The sequence below is a fragment of the Mustelus asterias genome, chromosome 11 (assembly GCF_964213995.1).
Source record: "Mustelus asterias chromosome 11, sMusAst1.hap1.1, whole genome shotgun sequence".
In the NCBI taxonomy this organism is placed as follows: Eukaryota; Metazoa; Chordata; class Chondrichthyes; order Carcharhiniformes; family Triakidae; genus Mustelus; species Mustelus asterias.
This window is the reverse complement of record NC_135811.1, coordinates 61,371,434-61,392,545: the sequence shown is the minus strand read 5'-3', so window position 1 is coordinate 61,392,545 and position 21,112 is coordinate 61,371,434. Positions and strand designations below refer to the sequence as shown.

General features: G+C 44.6%; 1 protein-coding gene across 1 annotated transcript in view; it reads left to right on the top strand.

Moving 5' to 3' along the window:
- LOC144500834 (broad substrate specificity ATP-binding cassette transporter ABCG2-like) overlaps positions 1-21,112 on the top strand; it is a 107,739-nt gene that overhangs the window by 74,437 nt on the left and 12,190 nt on the right. Inside the window, exon 11 of the mRNA XM_078224311.1 lies at positions 7,392-7,546. Coding sequence (XP_078080437.1) covers positions 7,392-7,546 — 155 coding nt within the window. The remainder of the gene's footprint in view (positions 1-7,391; positions 7,547-21,112) is intronic.

Genomic DNA, 21,112 nt, shown 5'->3' with positions numbered 1-21,112 from the left:
TCAGGACCAGATCTATCCTTATCCATGATCAGGTTGAAACTAATGGCATTATGATCACTGGATCCAAAGTGTTCCCTCACACTCACATCCATCACCTGCCCTAACTCATTTCCCAATAGGAGATCCAATATTGCATCCTCTCGAGTTGGCACCTCTATATACTGATGTAGAAAATTCTCCTGAACACATTTTACAAACTCTACCCCGTCTAAACCTTTAACAGTATGCGAGTCCCAATCTATATGTGGAAAATTAAAATCCCCTACTATCACAACTTTGTGTTTCTTGCAGTTGTCAGCTATCTCTCTGCTGATTTGCTCCTCCAATTCTCGCCGACTATTGGGTGGTCTATAATACAACCCCATTAATGTGGTCATACCTTTCCTGTTTCGCAGCTCCACCCATAGGGCCTCTGTAGACAAGCTCCCTAATCTATCCTGCCTGAGTACCGCTGTAACATTTTCCCTGACCAACAATGCCGCCACCCCCCCCCCCCCCAACCTTTTATCCCTCTGCCTCTATCCCGCCTGAAACATTGGAACCCTGGAACATTGAGCTGCCAGTCCTGCCCCTCCTGTAGCCAAGTTTCACTAATGGCTATAATGTTATATTTCCATGTGTCTATCCACGCCTTCAGCTCATCTGCCTTCCCCACAATACTCCTGGCATTGAAATAGACACACCTCAAAAGATTATTTCCACCACACTCAACCCTGTTTTTTATTGAATGTCTTTTGGAAATCCAAATATACTACATGAAGGAAGGGCCGTGGATGTCGTCTATATGGATTTCAGTAAGGCATTTGACAAAGTCCCACATGGCAGGTTGGTTAAGAAGGTTAAGGCTCATGCGATACAAGGAGAAGTGGCTAGATGGGTGGAGAACTGGCTTGGCCATAGGAGACAGAGGGTAGTGGTCGAAGGGTCTTTTTCCGGCTGGAGGTCTGTGACCAGTGGTGTTCCGCAGGGCTCTGTACTGGGACCTCTGCTATTTGTGATATATATAAATGATTTGGAAGAAGGTGTAACTGGTGTAATCAGCAAGTTTGCGGATGACACGAAGATGGCTGGACTTGCGGATAGCGAAGAGCATTTGTCGGGCAATACAGCAGGATATCGATAGGCTGGAAAATTGGGCGGAGAGGTGGCAGATGGAGTTTAATCCGGATAAATGCGAAGTGATGCATTTTGGAAGAAATAATGTAGGGAGGAGTTATACAATAAATGGCAGAGTCATCAGGAGTATAGAAACACAGAGGGACCTAGGTGTGCAAGTCCACAAATCCTTGAAGGTGGCAACACAGGTGGAGAAGGTGGTGAAGAAGGCATATGGTATGCTTGCCTTTATAGGACGGGGTATAGAGTATAAAAGCTGGGTCTGATGATGCAGCTGTATAGAACGCTGGTTAGGCCACATTTGGAGTACTGCGTCCAGTTCTGGTCGCCGCACTACCAGAAGGACGTGGAGGCGTTAGAGAGAGTGCAGAGAAGGTTTACCAGGATGTTGCTTGGTATGGAGGGTTTTAGCTATGAGGAGAGATTGGGTAGACTGGGGTTGTTCTCCTTGGAAAGACGGAGAATGAGGGGAGATCTAATAGAGGTGTACAAGATTATGAAGGGTATAGATAGGGTGAACAGTGGGAAGCTTTTTCCCAGGTCGGAGGTGACGATCACGAGGGGTCACGGGCTCAAGGTGAGAGGGGCGAAGTATAACTCAGATATCAGAGGGACGTTTTTTACACAGAGGGTGGTGGGGGCCTGGAATGCGCTGCCAAGTAGGGTGGTGGAGGCAGGCACGCTGACATCGTTTAAGACTTACCTGGATAGTCACATGAGCAGCCTGGGAATGGAGGGATACAAACGATTGGTCTAGTTGGACCAAGGAGCGGCACAGGCTTGGAGGGCCGAAGGGCCTGTTTCCTGTGCTGTACTGTTCTTTGTTCTTTGTTTTATCTACTGGTCCCCCTTTATTCACCTTGCTTGTTAGATCCTCAAAGAACTCTATTACATTTTTTAAACACGATTTTCATTTCATGAAACCATGTTCACTTGTTTGATTATGTTATGATTTTCTAAATGCCCTGCAATGACTTATTTAATCATGGATTCCAGCACTTTCTCATGACAGATGTTGGCTAATTGGGCCTATTGCTTCCTATTTTCTGCCTCCCTCCTTTTTTGAATAGGGGCATTTCATTTGCGGTTTTCCAATCCACTGGGACCATTCCAGAACTTAGGGAATTTTGGAAGCTAGCATGCACTGCATCTGCAGCCACTACTTTTAAAAACCTAGGATGCAGACCATCCTGTTGCAGAGGAATTGCCAGCATTTAGTCTCATTAGTTTTCTGAGTACTTTTTAACCTTGTGATTGTTGCAGCTGAGTGAGGAGGATTGAGTGGCTCCCCCCGTTGTCCTCTCCTCATTTGACAGCAACAGGTTTTTTGTTTGAAAGATATATACTTGTCAAACCAATGAATACTTAACTATTTATATACTGTGATCATAAACAAACCAGTAGGACAGGTTTTCTTGGATTTAACAAAGAAAGATAGCTTTATTATGCTTAAACAAATCTAAGTAAAATAAAGTATGTACTGACTTTCGCAAACAGGCTCAAAGCTCTCTCTCTCTCACACACACATTACAGAGTGGGGAAGGACAGATTACCATAATAAAAGGTGAAAGGGTATACAGTCTGTTGATTGGTGACTCAGCTGGGCTCAGGCTAAATTCAATGGTCTCAGTGCTTCCAATTTAAAGATGTAGACTAACTGAGTTGATTGTTCTTCAGGAGATGGTAGTGCTGGGTTGGATTCTAATCTCTGTCTGTAGCAGGGTGTTCCTGAATGAGCTCAGTCAGCAAACAAGGCATAAGCTAATCAAGTGGATTGGAAAAAAAGGGAGACAGGAAGGACCTCACTTAGGTCTTCTCCCTGAGTTTCTTGCCCTCAGTAATGCTGAGAAAACATATGTTTCAGATATATGAATGGAAACCTTACAACCTTCAAAAGGTATTTGGATGTGCACTTGAAACATAACATTCAAGGATATGGGACAAGTGGGATTACCGCGACTTTAGTGGTAGCTATTGTCAGTGCAGACTTTCTGCGCTGTATGACACTATGACTCCATAATTTTGGCTTGTGTGATCTTCATTCTCTAACTGAGGGGAATTGAAAAAATAACATTGTCCGTGTATTCGAAAGATGACTTGATCAGCTAATACCTGGAATTTAACTTAGCTGGAATCTTAATGCTCAAGCAATTAGTCCGTAATTAATGATTGGTCCTAGAGATGAGTGTGAGACTCCACAGCCTTCTTCCTCACATTCCCACGTAGCCTTCCAAAGCTCCCTCATACTACCAAACTCTCCTCATCCTCCCATTCTCCCCTCTACCCCCTCTACTCATCCAGTATCCACTATAAACAGAACCTGCGAACCTTATAATAACATTGCCAAGTCTTTAAGGCGTACGTAAATCTGTTAATAGACACACGCTGCTTGGATATTCACGAAAAACAATCCTCTTAACAGCTCATAAATCTGTCAGAGTAACCAGGCTTGCAATCCCCTTGATAGCTGTGTCAATAATCCCTCCTGAGGAGAAGAAACCATTAGTAGGTTCGGAGGTCAACCCAGCATTCTGATGAGATTCCACTGGTCAACAGTATATACAATGCTGCTGTGCTGAATCTATTTTTGGGTTTGGAACTCAGCCAAGTATTCATAATGAAATATTATTCATTCAACATCCACGTCAACAAACATTATTGAGCTTTTATTTATTCATTTATGGAATGTGGGCATCACTGGCAAGGCCATAATTTATTGCCCATCCCTAATTGCCCTTGAACTGAGTGGCTTGCTAGACCATTTCAGACAGCAGTTAAGAGTCAACCACATTGCTGTGGGTCTGGAGTTACATGTAGACCAGATTAGGTAAGGATAGCAGGTGTACTTCCCTATAGCACATTAGTGAACCAGATGGGTTTTTACGACAATCAACAATGGTTTCATGGTCATCATTAGACTTTTAATTCCAGATTTTGTGTTGAATTCAAATGCCACGTATTATGTGATAGATTTGAACCCCAGAGCATTAACCTGGGTCTCTGGATTACTAGTCCAGTCACAATACCACCCCTCCCCTCTGACTATGTTTAAGCTTTTTGGTGATAGCCTAAAGCTTAGCCATCTTCAAGGCTTTGAAACATCCAAAATATGACTGAACTAAACGTCAAAGATAGTGAAAGCTCAGCCACTGCCAAAGCTTTGAAACAAACAAAAGGATGGGTGAGCTGAACTCAAGAAAAACATGGAAACGATGGAGATGTTTCACACAATTAAATCTGCATTTCACTATTGTTTCATGCAGAATAACAACTTTTCCCATGATTAATGATTAATTGCATCTGAAGACTTTCTCATTTGTCCCCATGCTATTCATTGCCTTGACATCTTGTCAGATGTCAGAAGTGACAATGTGACAACCACATTATTGAATGGTCACTTTTCAAAATAAGCCCTAACATCACTCACTGCATTAAAAACATATATAACACATGATACAGTGTTTCATTAGAGGAGATGTGAAGAGGTCAATATCTTTTAAACTTAACTTTTATCTAGTTCCTGACTCCAAACCATGGTCCCCCAGTGGTTCACTATACCTCTTATGCTAGTGTGAAACATATTACCTTCCAAAACTAGCCCAACTCCATTAACTTTGCAGAAGGTCTGAAATGTCAACTTCTGCAATTGTATCAGCAGTGTCAGGACAGCTGATTGTTGGTTTGAGACCTGTTCTCTTTCCTACACTGATTAAACCCGATTGGGAACAGTGATAGAATCCTGGAATTGGGTCCTTCCCATCATTTTTAAAGTCTGCCCAAAGCAATTCGACCCTGTGCTGGGACAGGAAAATCTGGCCTATAGTTTTTGTTCCTATGGTGTTATTGTGTTGGAAACCTTCAAGGCTACCTAAGAAGTCCATACAAAGTGAGATCAAGATCATTAAGTTTTGTATTAGAATCTTCTGTAACAAGTGTCCTACTATTAATGTTTCCTGTAGTGAATAATTCCAATAAGTCTGAATACTCAATTCCTATGTAACAATTAAGATCCATTATCCACTACTTTCAGATTTACTTCCCTCACTTCTATCCCTTTTACAGCTTGATGATGTCCTGCACTATTCATATTAGTCCTTCACTTTGATTTCTCAAAGAATCAAATTTATTGTGCAGAGTCATAGAGGTTTACAGCATGGAAACAGGCTCTTTGGCCCAACTTATCCATGCCGCCCTTTTTTTTAAAACCCCGAAGCTAGTTCCAATTGCCCGCATTTGGCCCATATCCCTCTAATCCCATTGTTGTAGGTAAATAATACCTCTGAGATAGTTAGTAAGTCAAAGTACAGTGAGCTTTATTCTCAAAAGCTTTTGGGAGAGACCTGGCACCTTAACAGCGGTTCACCAGATCTCTCACTGAACACAAGAAGTGCGGATATTTATATATCATGGCTCATACCAGTCACGAAGCAAACTCCAGACCAGTCATGAATTAAAGTCCATTTAACAGTCTTTGATCACAAAGCACGATGCATCTGGCAGCCTCTGACCATAAACCAGAGTGTATCTGGCATTCTCAGGTCACGAAGCACCAGTCTTCTGGCAGCTGTAGTCACGATGTGGTCTTAGGTTCCCTGCTCTTCCCGCAGCTTTTCCTTTGAAGTGACTGTGTGGCCCGCGGTGATCCCAGTGGGGAGACTTCCTGTCAAACGGCCGTTATCGCACTCCACATCTTGTAGCTGCTTTCTTTGTTCAAATCACACACAAGCTTGTAGAAAAGGTGAGACTTGCAATGTCTACAAACAACATTTACATTTGACTGTCTGCCTTCATAAGAATAAAAGTTAAAGAACGAAACCATGAATAAATAACTTATATTGATGCCAGGAGCAGTATAAACCTGGGGAGATTAGCCACAATGAAGGGTTATGTTTGTGATACATTCTAGGTACAAAATCCATTAACCCTTTAGGTACAAAATACATTGAATACAAAAAACATTAACCCTTTCCCTTCTTCACCATCGTACCCATGTAACTGTCTAAATGCTTTTTAAAAGACAAAATTGTACCTGCCTCTACTACTACCTCTGGCAGCTTGTTCAAGACACTCACCAGCCTCTGTGTGAAAAAACTGCCCCTCTGGACCCTTTTGTATCTCTTCCCTCTCACCTTAAACTTATGCTCTCTAATTTTAGACTCCCCTACCTTTGGGAAAAGATATTGACAATTTGCTGATCTATGCCCCTCATTATTTTATAGACCTCTCTAAGATCACCCCTCAGCCACCTACGCTCCAGAGAAAAAAGTCCGAGTCTATCCAGCCTCCCCTTATAACTCAAACCATCAAGTCCCGGTAGCATCCTAGTAAATCTTTTCTGCACTCTTTTTAGTTTAATAATATCCTTTCTATAAATGTGGCCTTACCAATGTCTTGTACAACTTCAACAAGACGTCCCAACTCCTGTATTTAATGTTCTGACCAATGAAACCAAGCATGCAGAATGCCTTCTTCACCACTCTGTCCACCTGAACTCCACTTTCAAGGAACTATGAGCCTGTAACCCTAGATCTCTTTGTTCTGTAACTCTCCCCAACGCCCTACCATTAACTGAGTAAGTCCTGCCAAAGTGCATCATCTCGCATTTATCTAAATTAAACTCCATCTGCCATTTGCCACTGGCCCAATTGATCAAGATCCCGCTGCAATCTGAGGTAACCTTCACTGTCCACTATGCCACCAATCTTGGTGTCATCTGTAGACTTACTAACCATGCCTCCTATATTCTCATCCAAATCATTAATATAAATGACAAATAACAGTGGACCCAGCACTGATCCCTGAGGCACATCGCTGGTCACAGGCCTCCAGTTTGAAAAACAACCCTCTACAACCATCCTCTGGCTTCTGTCATCAAGCTAATTTTGTATCCATTTAGCTACCTCACCCTGGATCCTGTTGAGATTTAACCTTGTGCAACAACCTACCATGCGGTACCTTGTCAAAGGCCTTGTTAAAGTCCATGTAGACAACATCAACTGCACTGACCTCATCTACCTTCTTGATTACCCCTTCAAAAAACTCAATCAAATTTGTGAGACATGATTTTCCACTCACAAAGCCATGCTGACTGTCCCTAATCAGTCCTTGTGTCTCTAAATGCCTGTAGATCCTGTTTGTCAAAACACCTTCCAACAACTTACCCACCACAGATGCGAGAGTATAAAAAACAAAATGAAAACAAGCAAAATAAGAAAGACATGTAAGCTTAATTGTGTACCCAACTAAAGAATAATTTCTATTTTTTCTTTCTGCAGGTTATCAGAGGATTCTTACAAATTTCTTCTTCTTCTTGCTCATTCTGTTACTGACATCATATTCAGCTACATCCCTGGCCATGGCCGTTGGTGCTGGATTAGATACAATGACGACTGCAGGCGTGATAATCAATGGCATTTTCGTTTTTGCAATGGTAAGTACTAATGCTTTATGACTTGAAGACATTACTTACGTATTGATAGATAATTTTCTTTGCGAATGTTGTCCCTTTCACTGTTGTGGCTACCTACACACACTTCCACTACACATAACTCTCTACCTGCTATCTTTATTATTAGCAGAAATAGCTCTCTATTGAATTCACAATACCCTTTAGGCTAGTGTAGAAACCCATAAGCCTGCATATATGGTCACCAACCATGTTCGCTAACAATTAATGATAGCCATGTTCCCTAGTTAGGCCTGGTGCCGCTTGGCTCAGCAGCCTAGTCATAGCTCCTTCAGTAATTACATTATCCCCAATTCAAATGACATGTTGATGAAACCTTTACTTGTTTCTTTCTTGCCTTTGCTGGCTTTGTTACCTACTTTGATGCATTTGAAATATATTTGCTATATTTTCCACAGGTTCAGTTTCCTGGCTACAAAAGATCAGACATGTGCACTCAGCCCTCCATGATCCTAACACATTTTTTCCGAATCAGGGCTGTTATTTTTGAAGGACAGGCTACTGGTAGTATCCCCACCAGAAATAGAGAGCCTGCCAAGGTCAAACGAAGAAGGTGCAGCAACGCTCGAAGTGGAGAGATCCAGTTAAAGGGATAGAGGTGCCTTGAGAAAGAATTTTCGTCTTAAGTCTCAGACTGAGCCAAGACCTCAAAAATATATTATTTTGGTGCCAGGGTAAAGGGATGATGCCCATTACGGGGCCTTTTATTCCAAAAGAGGCTTCAGCAGGCCTTTTTTAGCTACCCATAGACATCACCACCATCCCAGTAGTCCCTGAAGTTGATTTAGCAGTGGTGGGCAGGATGGAGATCAACAAGGTTGCAGACCCCTGCCTAAACATCGTTATTTATTTGGAGTTTTGGGGAGGCAATCGACTTCCTTAGAGCAGAAAAAGAAGAAAGTTGAGTTTGGCAGGGATAGGGCAGGGTCAAGAATTACTGTTTTTTTTAACCACTATATTGCTGGGTGATAAAAGGGAGAAAATCCAGCTCCTAATGTTTGATGTGTCCACTGTGCGGTGGCCATGTTTGAGTTGAGGGATTGTTGGAGGGAACACGTTCTAAATGATTTCTGGAGGAAGCTGGTGTCAAACATAGTGCTATGCATTTCTTTGAACGCAACTGGGATGATCAAAAGGGGGACCCAGGGTCCATATAAATTTTGCCCAGGCTTCCACGTCGGAGAGGACATTCCAGTTTTGCTGCAGAGAGTTAACACAACACAAAAGGCTATAGTCATGAATGATAAGCCCAACTTGATTTGCATAGAGAATGAGTGCTATGGGCTGTCTTTGATAGTGGGAAGGAAAGTTTAAAGTTTATTTATTAGTGTCACAAGTAGGGTTCATTAACACTGCAATAAAGTTACTGTGAAAATCCCCTAGCCACCCTAACCCGATGTACCCAAACAGGTGCCTAGTCTCCGGCGTCTGTTCGGGTATATTGAGGGAGAATTTAGCGTGGTCAATGCTCCGAACCAGCATGTCTTTCAGACTATGGGAGGAAACCGGAGCAGCTGGAGGAAGCCCCATGTGGCCATGGGGAGAACGTGCAGACTCCGCACAGACAGTGACCCAAGCTGGGAATCGTACCCGGGTCTCTGGCACTGTGAGGCAGCAGTGCTAACCACTGTGCCACCATGCTGCCCCAGGGAGACCATCATGTCCCACTGGTCAGCCATCGCCCACCTCAAGTCAGAAAGCTCTGCCCACCTACTAGTGAGGTGCTAACCCACCATGGTCCTTCTGCTTAAATGGGTACTTGGAGGTCAGAATCTCTGCTCAACATGTCGACCAAATCCATTGCACCAGGCTAACGAACAAAAAGAAATAAGATGCCAACTCTTTAACTGGCAAGCCGGAATGTCAGGATTATATGCACAGGATTGACAGCTGACTTGCAGCTGTTGATAAAACACGCACAAGACGGCTATGATCGACATAGAGCTTGAAGGCTGAATATGGACTTAGTTTCCCTACAAGAGACAAGGCTTGCCAGGAATGCATCATTAAAAGAAAAATGCTACACATTCATCTGGCAGAGGAAGAGTTCAGAGGGAGCCCGTGAGCACAGTGTAGGCTGTAAAGAAATCACTACTTTGATAAATAGCACCTTCAGAAATCATTCAGAACATATTCTTTCCATCAATCCCTCAACTCAAACATGGCCATTTAACCTTGTTAGTATCTATGCTCCAATGTCATACTCTACCACAGGATTCTGTAAGGAATCCTAATTCTGTACATCTATACCTACTGGAGGATTTTGGTGCAAGAGTGGGCAAGGACCTTGAGGCATGGCTCTCCTACCTTGAACACCATGGCCTGGGAAAGATAAAAGACACTATTTGAGCTTTGCTGCCACAATGAGTGTTTTTGCAATTAACACCTTTCAGAACAAACCATGCCACAAAGTGTCCTGGAGACACTGACATCAGGGCATTGGCACCAGCTGGATCTGATCACTCCCAGATGTGATTTTCTGAACAACATTGTCAACACATGCAGCTACACAGCACTGACTGTGATACAGATCACTCCCTGGTGTGCAACAGGCCAGGATGCAACCTTGAAGCTTTTTCAGTCAAAGCAGAAATACCACCCTCATATCAATGTCTGCCATACTGACTACCTAGGTAAAAACTAACAGTTGCTTGGCTCAAGGTGCAGAAGCCAAAATAGAACATATTTGAGACATCATTTCCAATACTGCACTTTCAACATACGGGAAGCAAGAATGGAAAATTGCTTGCTAATTTGAGGCTAACATCACTGTGATGGGACCTGTCACAAGAAGCAGGAGTAGTTGTAGACCATTTAGCCCGCTCTGCCATTCAATACAATAATGGATGGCCAATCTTGGCTTCAATTCCATGCTCTGCTTGCTCCCTTTATCCTTAATTCTCTGAGAGATCAAAAACTCTGTATGTCTCAGCCTTAAATTAGAAATAGGAGAGGAGAGGTCACCCTGTTGGGAGTCTTTTATAGACCTCCTAAAAGTTCTAGAGAGGTTGAGGAAAGGATTGCGGAGTCAATCCTGCTTAGGAGTGAAAGTAATAGGGCAATTGTTATGGGGGATTTTAACTTGACTAATATTGACTGGAATTGTTATAGCTCTAGCTCGTTAGAGGGGTCAGTTTTTGTTCAAAGCGTGCAGGAAGGTTTTTTGACTCAGTATGTAGACAGGCCAACTAGAGGTGAGGCTATATTGGATCTGGTGCTGGGAAATGAGCCAGACCAGGTGCTAGACTTGGAAGTTGGTGTGCATTTTGGTGATAGTGACCACAATTCGGTTACGTTCACCTTAGTGATGGAAAGGGATAGGCATGAACCTCGGGCCAATGGTTTTAGCTGGGGGAAGGGTAATTATGAGGCTATTAGGAGAGAATTAGGAAACATAGGTTGGACTAGGAGATTACAGGGACTGGGAACGTCCGACATGTGGAGTTTTTTCAAGGAGCAGCTACTGCGAGTCTGTGATAGGTATGTCCCTGTCAGGCAAGGAGGAATTGGTAGGGCTAGGGAACCGTGGTGCACCAAAAAAGTTTCTTTGTTGGTTAAAAAGAAAAAGGAGGCTTATGTTCGGATGAGACGTGAGCACTCGGGTAGTGCACTAGAAAGCTTTAGATTGGCTAAGAGGGAGTTGAAGAGCGAGCTTAGAAGGGCTAAAAGGGGACATGAGAAGACTTTGGCGGATAGGGTTAAAGAGAATCCTAAGGCGTTCTATAGGTATGTCAAGAACAGAAGGTTGGTTAGGGCAAGTTTAGGGCCAGTTATAGATGGCAGAGGGAAGTTATGTGTGGAACCGGAGGAGATTGGTGAAGCATTGAACCAATATTTCTCTTCGGTGTTCACGCAAGGGGACATGAATATAGCTGAGGAGGACACTGGGTTGCAAGGGAGTAGAATAGACAGTATTACAGTTGATAAGGAGGATGTGCAGGATATTCTGGAGGGTCTGAAAATAGATAAATCCCCTGGTCCGGATGGGATTTATCCAAGGATTCTCTGGGAGGCAAGAGAAGTGATTGCAGAGCCTCTGGCTCTGATCTTCAGGTCGTCGTTGGCCTCTGGTATAGTACCAGAAGATTGGAGGTTAGCGAATGTTGTCCCATTGTTTAAGAAGGGGAACAGAGACTTCCCCGGGAATTATAGACCGGTGAGTCTCACTTCTGTTGTCGGCAAGATGTTGGAAAAAATTATAAGGGATAGGATTTATAGTTATTTGGAGAGTAATGAATTGATAGGTGATAGTCAGCATGGTTTTGTGGCAGGTAGGTCGTGCCTTACTAACCTTATTGAGTTTTTTGAGAAAGTGACCAAGGAGGTGGATGGGGGCAAGGCAGTGGACGTGGTATATATGGATTTTAGTAAGGCGTTTGATAAGGTTCACCATGGTAGGCTTCTGCAGAAAATGCAGATGTATGGGATTGGGGGTGATCTAGGAAATTGGATCAGGAATTGGCTAGCGGATAGGAAACAGAGGGTGGTGGTTGATAGTAAATATTCATCATGGAGTGCGGTTACAAGTGGTGTACCTCAGGGATCTGTTTTGGGGCCACTGCTGTTTGTAATATTTATTAATGATCTGGATGAGGGTATAGTTGGGTGGATTAGCAAATTTGCTGATGACACCAAAGTCGGTGGTGTGGTAGACAGTGAGGAAGGGTGTCGTAGTTTGCAGGAAGACTTAGACAGGTTGCAAAGTTGGGCCGAGAGGTGGCGGATGGAGTTTAATGCGGAGAAGTGTGAGGTAATTCACTTTGGTAGGAATAACAGATGTGTTGAGTATAGGGCTAACGGGAGGACTTTGAATAGTGTGGAGGAGCAGAGGGATCTAGGTGTATGTGTGCATAGATCCCTGAAAGTTGGGAATCAAGTAGATAAGGTTGTTAAGAAGGCATATGGTGTCTTGGCGTTTATTGGTAGGGGGATTGAATTTAGGAGTCGTAGCGTTATGTTGCAACTGTACACAACTCTGGTGCGGCCGCACTTGGAGTACTGTGTGCAGTTCTGGTCCCCACATTACAGGAAGGATGTGGAGGCTTTGGAGAGGGTGCAGAGGAGGTTTACCAGGATGTTGCCTGGTATGGAGGGGAGATCCTATGAGGAGAGGCTGAGGGATTTGGGATTGTTTTCGCTGGAAAGGCGGCGGCTAAGAGGGGATCTTATTGAAACATATAAGATGATTAGAGGTTTAGATAGGGTGGATAGTGATAGCCTTTTTCCTCTGATGGAGAAATCCAGCACGAGGGGGCATGGCTTTAAATTGAGGGGGGGTAGTTATAGAACCGATGTCAGGGGTAGGTTCTTTACCCAGAGGGTGGTGAGGGATTGGAATGCCCTGCCAGCATCAGTAGTAAATGCGCCTAGTTTGGGGGCGTTTAAGAGATCCGTAGATAGGTTCATGGACGAAAAGAAATTGGTTTAGGTTGGAGGGTCACAGTTTTTTTTTTAACTGGTCGGTGCAACATCGTGGGCCGAAGGGCCTGTTCTGCGCTGTAATGTTCTATGTTCTATGTTCTATGTTCTAAATGCATTCTATGTCATAGAGAATTGCCAAGTTTCGCAGCCTTATCTCAGTCCTCAATGATTGGCCCCTTATACTGACAATGTGCTCCCATGCACATTGCCTGACCGGCGGAAACAATCTCTCAGCACCTAGCCTGTCAAGCCCCTTCAGAATTTTGTAGGTTTCAATGAGATTGCCTTTCATTGTTCTAAACTCCAAAGAATATAAATCCAATTTACTCAGCCTTTCATCAAAGGACAACCCCTTCATCCCTGTTCCAGAGTGTCATTTTGAGTACAGAATGCCTTAAGCCTTTCTCCTATGTAATTGTATTACTGGTGTCTGTTGAGGGTTCTGAGCCTGTGCAGGCTTTTAGTTTGCAAGAGTGTTCTCTGCAAGACCCGTGTACCAATTGCTCCTGGTTTCATAGTTCTTACTGTTGCTTCATTATTGCTGTTTGTAAACTTTGTTAATTTATCATATAAAGAAGATTGTTCTTTTGACAACACATTTGACTATCTTTGCTGTGGGTTCAAGTTACCACAATCCCAAGGACAAATTTAGTGAGCCTTCATTGTATCGCTTCCAGTGCAATTAGGTCCTCACTATAGGTCCCCGTTAAAGCCATAACGTTGTTCACTATTTAGGATCTCTTTTCAATGCACGTCACCATTTTTGATTTTACATCATCTTCACTTTGGCCCCAGCCCCCACGCTGAAGGCTGGGCCTGCTGCCGCCATGATTTGATGTCGGAGTCACTGCCAGAGGCCCAGACTGTGGGGAGAGAGCAAGGCGTGAGAGCCAGGAGTAGGACCACAGGGCAGAGATCGGAAGTTGCCAGCCACCAATTGAGTGATGGACTTGAGTAACTTGGGGTGGGTGGAGGAGGGAGCGGCTTCTTCATACTGCTCATAAGAAACTCACGCAGACCTACCTAGAGTTCAAAAACAAATTACATTCAATCGATGAGTGAGCTCTTTAAAGATACAGCGCTCCTATGATGGGTTACAAGAACTGATATTGTTAGAGGAATTTAAAAGCTACCTACCCTTCGCCCTCAGAATGCAGGAGCAGAATGTCCTCACAGCCCAGGATGCAGCAGTCACATCAGACAGCTCTGACCTCACCTGTAGACCTGGCAACTCAGGCAGATCCTTTCCAAACCATCCACAAAACCCTTGGAAAGATAAGAAGGGAGAACTTGTTAAAAAGAGGCGACACTCAGAAAATAGGGTACAAATGAAAGTACAACAAATCCATCCCAAGCCCAAAAGGAGAACACCTGGAGACCAGTGTGTGCCCACTGTAACACTCCAGGCCTTCTTTCTAGAAGCTAAAAGGGAAGCCCTTGAGTGACGTATGACTCCACAAGAGTAGCCCCAAGGAGGATATCCTGGTAGGTAGTTCAGATCAAGCTTGTACACTTGCTGCAGAAACTAGCCACTCAGCGGGTATCGGCCTATGTGTGGCTAAGCCAGACAAAACCTCTAAGAGCAGCTGGAGTTTTGCCCTCCCAGAAACAATATCCCCGCATCCTTCCCACAGTGATTTGATTTGATTTATTATTGTCACATGGATTAACATACAGTGAAAAGTATTGTTTCTTGTGCGCAATACAGACAGAACAGATGGAAAATCATGTCTCATAAATTTGATTGAGTTTTTTGAAGGGGTAACCAAGAAGGTAGATGAGGGCAGTGCAGTTGATGTTGTCTACATGGACTTTAGCAAGGCCTTTGACAAGGTACCACATGGTAGGTTGTTGCATAAGGTTAAATCTCACGGGATCCAGGGTGAGGTATCTAAATGGATACAAAATTGGCTCCTTGACAGAAGCCAGAGGATGGTTGTAGAGGGTTGTTTTTCAAACTGGAGGCCTGTGACCAGCGGTGTGCCTCAGGGATCAGTGCTGGGTCCACTGTTATTTGTCATTTATATTAATGATTTGGATGAGAATATAGGAGGCATGATTAGTAAGTTTGTAGATGACACCAAGCTTGGTGGCATAGTGGACAGTGAAGAAAGTTATCTCCAATTGCGATGAGATGTTGATCAATTGGGCCAGTGGGCTGACGAATGGCAGATGGAGTTTAATTTAGATAAATGCGAGGTGATGCATTTTGGTAGATTGAACCAGGGCAGGACTTACTCAGTTAATGGTAGGGCGTTGGGGAGAGTTACAGAACAAAGAGATCTAGGGGTATGCTCATAGCTCCTTGAAAGTGGAGTCACAGGTGGACAGAGTGGTGAAGAAGGCATTCGGTATGCTTGGGTTCATCGGTCAGAACATTGAATACAGGAGTTGGGACATCTTGTTGAAGTTGTACAAGACATTGGTAAGGCCACATTTGGAATACTGTGTGCAGTTCTGGTCACCCTATTATAGAAAGGATATTATTAAACTAGAAAGAGTGCAGAAAAGATTTACTAGGATGCTACCGGGACTTGATGGTTTGAGTTATAAGGAGAGGCTGGATAGACTGGGACTTTTTTCTCTGGAGCATAGGAGACTGAGGGGTGATCTTATAGAGGTCTATAAAATAATGAGGGGCATAGATCATCTAGATAGTCAATATCTTTTCCCAAAGGTAGGGGAGTCTAGAACTAGAGGGCATAGGTTTAAGGTGAGAGGGGAGAGATACAAAAGTGGCCAGAGGGGCAATTTTTTCACACTGAGGGTGATGTCTGGAACAAGCTGCCAGAGGTAGTAATAGAGGCAGGTACAATTTTGTCTTTTAAAAAGTGTTTAGATAGTTACATGAGTAGGATGAGTATAGAGGGATATGGGCCAAATGCGGGCGATTGGGATTAGTTGAGTTTTAAAAAAAAGGACGGCATGGACAAGTTGGGCCGAAGGGCCTGTTTCCATGCTGTAAACCTCTTTGACTCTATAACGTACCATTCATAGAGAAGGAAACAAGAGAGTGCAGAATGTAGTGTTACAGTCATAGCTAGGGTGTAGAGAAAGATCAACTTAATGCAAGGTAAGTCCATTCAAAAGTCTGCCAGCAGCAAGGAAGAAGCTGTTCTTGAGTCGGTTGGTACGTGACCTCAGACTTTTGTATCTTTTTCTCGAAGGAATAAAGTGGAAGAGAGAATGTCCGGGGTGCGTGGGGTCCTTGCGTGGCTGCTTTGCCGAGGTAGTGGGAAGTGTAGCCAGAGTCAATGGATGGGAGGCTGGTTCGCGTGATGGATTGGGCTACATTCACGATCTTTTGTAGTTCCTTGCAGTCTTGGGCAAAGCAGGAGCCATACCAAGCTGTGATCCAACCAGAGAGAATGCTTTCTGTTGTGTATCTGTAAAAGTTGGTGAGAGTCGTAGCTGACATGCCAAATTTCCTAAGTCTTCTGAGAAAGTAGAGGCGTTGGTGGGCTTTCTTAACTATAGTGTCGGCATGGGGGGACCAGGACATGTTGTTGGTGATGTGGACACCTAAAAACTTGAAGCTCTCGACCCTTTCTACTTCGTCCTCATTGATATAGACAGGGGCATGTTCTCCTTTATGCTTCCTGAAGTCGATGACAATCTCCTTCGTTTTGTTGACATTGAGGAGAGATTATTGTCACTACACCAGTTCACCAGATTCTCTATCTCATTCCTGTACTCTGTCTCATCATTGTTTGAGATCTGACCCACTACGGTGGTGTCGTCAGCAAGCTTGAAAATCGAATTGGAGGGGAATTTGGCCGCACAGTCATAGGTGTATAAGGAATATAGTAGAGGGCTGAGAACACAGCCTTGTGGGGCACCGGTGTTGGGGATGATCAAGGAGGAGGTGTTGTTGCCTATCCTTACTGATTGTGGTCTGTGAGTTAGGAAGTTCAGGATCCAGTCGCAGAGGGAGGAGCCGGGGCCCAGGCCACAGAGTTTGGAGATGAGTTTCGTGAGAATAATAGTGTTGAAGGCTGAGCTGTAGTCAATAAATAGGAGTCTGACGTAGGTGTCCTTGTTATCCAGGTGCTCCAGGGTTGAGTGCAGGGCCAGGGAAATGGCGTCTGTTACAGCGGTAGGCAAACTGTAGTGGATCCAGGTAGTTCGGGAGGCTGGAATTGATTCATGCCATGACTAACCTTTCGAAGCACTTTATAATGATGGATGTCAGAGCCACCGGCCGATAGTCATTAAGGCACGCTGCTTGGTTTTTCTTAGGCACCGGGATGATGGTCGTCTTCTTGAAGCAGATAGGGACCTCAGATTGTTGTAAAGAGAGGTTGAAGATGTCTGAATACCTCCACCAGCTGATCCACGCAGGATCTGAGTGCACGTCTGGGTACCCCATCCGGGCCAGTTGCTTTCAGTGGGTTGACCTTCCAAGAAAGCTGCTCTGACATCTGCAATGGTGACCCCAGATACACGTTCATTCAGGGCTTCCAGGGTGGAGGGCATGCTCTCTCTGACCTCTTGCTCAAAACGGATGTAGAATGCATTGAGCTCATTTGGGAAGGGTGCCTTGGAGTCGACGATTTTACATGCCTTCATCTTGTAGCCCGTTATGTCTTGCAGACCTTGCCATAGTCGGCGGGGGTCGGTGTGGCTAGCCTGGGACTCTAGCTTGGTCCGGTATTGTCTTTTGGCATCTTTGGTGGATCTCCTTAGATCGTATCTGGCTTTCTTGTATAGGTCAGTGTCGCCCGACTTGAACGCCTCAGACCTGGACTTCAGCAAGCAGCGGTTATCCTTGATCATCCATGGTTTCCGGTTGGGGAACAAGTGGATTTGCTTCTTTGGCACACAGTCTTCTACACAGTTACTAATGAAGTCAGTTACTGTAGTGGCATACTCGTTCAGGCTGGTCGCAGAGTTTTTAAATACTGACCAGTCCACTGACTCCAAGCAGCCCTGTAGGAGATCATCCGATTCCTCAGACCAACGTTGCACGACTCTGATGGATTTTCCTGCTTCAGTTTTTGCTTGTAAGCTGGGAGCCAAAGTGTGGGCGGGCGATAGAGCGGTAGGCATGTTTGATATTTGTGTAGCAGTGGGCCTCTGGTGGAGCAGGAGACGTGTTGGTGTAACTTGGTAATACGCTCTTGAGCTTGGCCTGATTGAAGTTCCTGGCCATGATGAACAAGGCCTCGGGATGTTTCATCTCAAGGCTATTCATAGTGGTTTATATTTCATCCAGCGCGAACTTCATGTCCACATGGAATGGGATGTAAACTGCCATCAGGATAACGGAGGTGAACTGCCGCGGAAGGTAGTAGGAGCGGTATTTTAGCGTCAGTTATTCTAGGTCTGGGGAGCAGAAAGTTGCCAGTGTTGCTACTTCTAGGCACCACGAGATATTGATTCGGAAGCAGACCCCACCTCCCCTAGCCTTGCCTGAGGCTGCTGTATGGTCCATTCAATGGATTGAGAAGCCCTCTGGTTGTAGGGCACTGTCCGGTGAAGCAAAAATGAGCCACATCTCCGTGAAACAGAGCACACAGCAGTGCAAGCAAGTCCATTGAATTGTTCACTGAGGATTGATGTTTCCGAGCAGCCATGATCTTACTGAATGGCGGAGCAGGCTTGAGGCCCTGAGTTATACTTCTAATTTGTTGTATCAAATGCTGTATCAGGAAGGCTAGTGGAGAAAATGCCCCTGTCTACATCAATGGTGATGAAGTGGAAATGGTCGACAGCTTCAGGTTTCTAGGCATCCAGATCACCAACGTCCTGTCCTGGTCTCTCCATGCCGATGCTATAGTTAAGAAAGCCCATCAACGCTTCTACTTTCTCAGAAGGCTTAGGAAATTTCCACAGATGCACCATAGAAAGCACTCTTTATGGTTGTATCACAGCTTGATATGGTTCCTGCTCTGACCAAAACCGCAAGAAACTACAAAGGGTTGTGAAGGGGAGGAGTTATTCAGCCAAGCCTCCCTGATTAAAGCACAGAGGCAGACCCTAAAGTAAAGCACATAGTACAGACTGTCTGTTCTGAGGCTGAAGCCACCCAGGTACCATCCCGGGAAATCTGCAGATGAGGAGTGGACAGTGTTCCACCAGATTGTATTGGCCCCAGAATACTGTTAGGAGATTCTAAGAATTGCCCATCTATTTCGATTGTTGGACATTTGGGTACTGAAAATCTTTAGGCTGCATAAGCAAAACTGGCATGCTTGTCAGGTTGCAGGGAAGCCCCAGACGACAGTTAAACAGTCCCCCTCAAATAGAACTTTGACCAAATACTAACAGACAATGTGGGGCCGCTACCCAAAACCAAAACCGGCTATCGATCCCTTCTCACTATAATGGACTTAGCGACCTGATTCCTCAAGGTTATTCCCATCAAGAAAATCACAGGCAAGGCCACGATCAAAGGGCTAGCCTAGTTTTTTATGGCTTGCCGAGAGAGATCCAATTGGGTCAGGGAACCAGCTTCATGTCCTGAGTGTTTTGGGAGGTTATCCATAGTTTGGGAATAACCCAGCTGAGGCCTTCAGCATCACCCTCAGTCCCAAGGAGTGATAGAATGATCTCACCAAACCCTAAAAATCACAATTAGGACAGACTGCTGGGAATATCCAGATGACTGGGAGAAGAGTTTAGGCTTCCTGTTGTTTGCTACCAGGGGCTCCCCAAGTGAATCCACTGGCTTCAGCCCCTTTGAATTAATTGTGAGCATGAGGTGTAAAGCCCCTGAATCTATGAGAAAAGAAGTTTCTAGAGCCTAAGGAGGACACCTCCATGTTGGAGTACATCTCCATCTTTCCAGAGGCTCTTCAATGCCTGTGTGGTGACCTAAAAGAGCATTTAAAAGCTTTGCAGGAAACCATGAAAAAACAGGCAGAAAGGCATGCTGAGGCCCAGACTATCTAATCAGGAGACCAGATCCTAGTGCTGTTGCCCCAACTCATTAACCCTTTCTGAGTCAAGTTCAATGACCCCATATCAAATGGCCAAAAGGGTCAGGGAAATCGATTAGCTGATCCACACCCCTGAATGGAGGAAGAAACATCAGTTATACTACCTGAATCAGCTAAATAAAAATTACAGCAAGAGCCCAGTCAGTTGGTGGGTGTTAGTTGTCAGAGGGTGGAAATATCTGCTGAACAGGAGGGACTGAAGGGACTCAGGCTGGAAACACCCAGAGTCTAGAAAGCCTAGAGTGCCCAGTGAACACACCTGACCAAGGAGCAGCGGGAGAGTGCGGCCTCCTTGCTCAGAAAGTTTAAAGAAATCTGTAAGGAGCAGTCAGGACATACCACCTTAACAGTCTACGACATGGAGGTTGGAAATTCCCCAATGAAAAAATAAAACACCTACCTGCTGAGCCCTGACAAGCTGGTTCAGTTCAGGCAGGAAATCCAGTACATGCTGGATAAAGATATAAATGAGCCTAGCATCCTTCTAGCTCTCCGGTATTTTGAAATCGATGTTTGGCATGGGTACCAAGAGACTCGAGTATATGCAGATCACACCCTTTAAAATTTCCAATAAAGTTCAAAGCAACCATTGCCAGGTTGTTCTACAGGAGTTTGCTCTTGCAGCCCTTTAACCTAAAAATTACCAACATTACAGGAAAGAGAATGTCATCCCTGATAGGCAGGGGGGGGGGGGGGTGGTGCGGTGACTTCAGTAGGACCAGAAGGTCCCGCCGCTGGGAAGAGTATGGAAAATCCCACCCATAGAAACTGATTGTTAACCTGAATCTGACTCATCAATGGACAGCATCACATGATCTTAGCTCCTTTGGCTTTTGGAACATTCCTGGACTCCCAGGGCAGTCTGCTGTTAACATCCAGCCTGTCAACATCAAAGTAGGACTCCAGACTGACAATAAAGCCTTCCTCAAGCCTGGTCCTCTGGAAGATTCCTGCCATCGCCTATAGAGCAGACTTACCGACCTCATCTTGCTGCATCATCACTGACTTTTAAAGAAATTCGACAACTGCTTTCAGCTAGCTGGATCCACCTTAACTTTAACTCCTACATGAATATCACTGGACTCTGACATTCTGGACCGTCCTTACCCGGTCTGGCTTACATGTTGACTCCAGATCTACAGCAAAGTAGTTGCCTTTCAAATGCCTG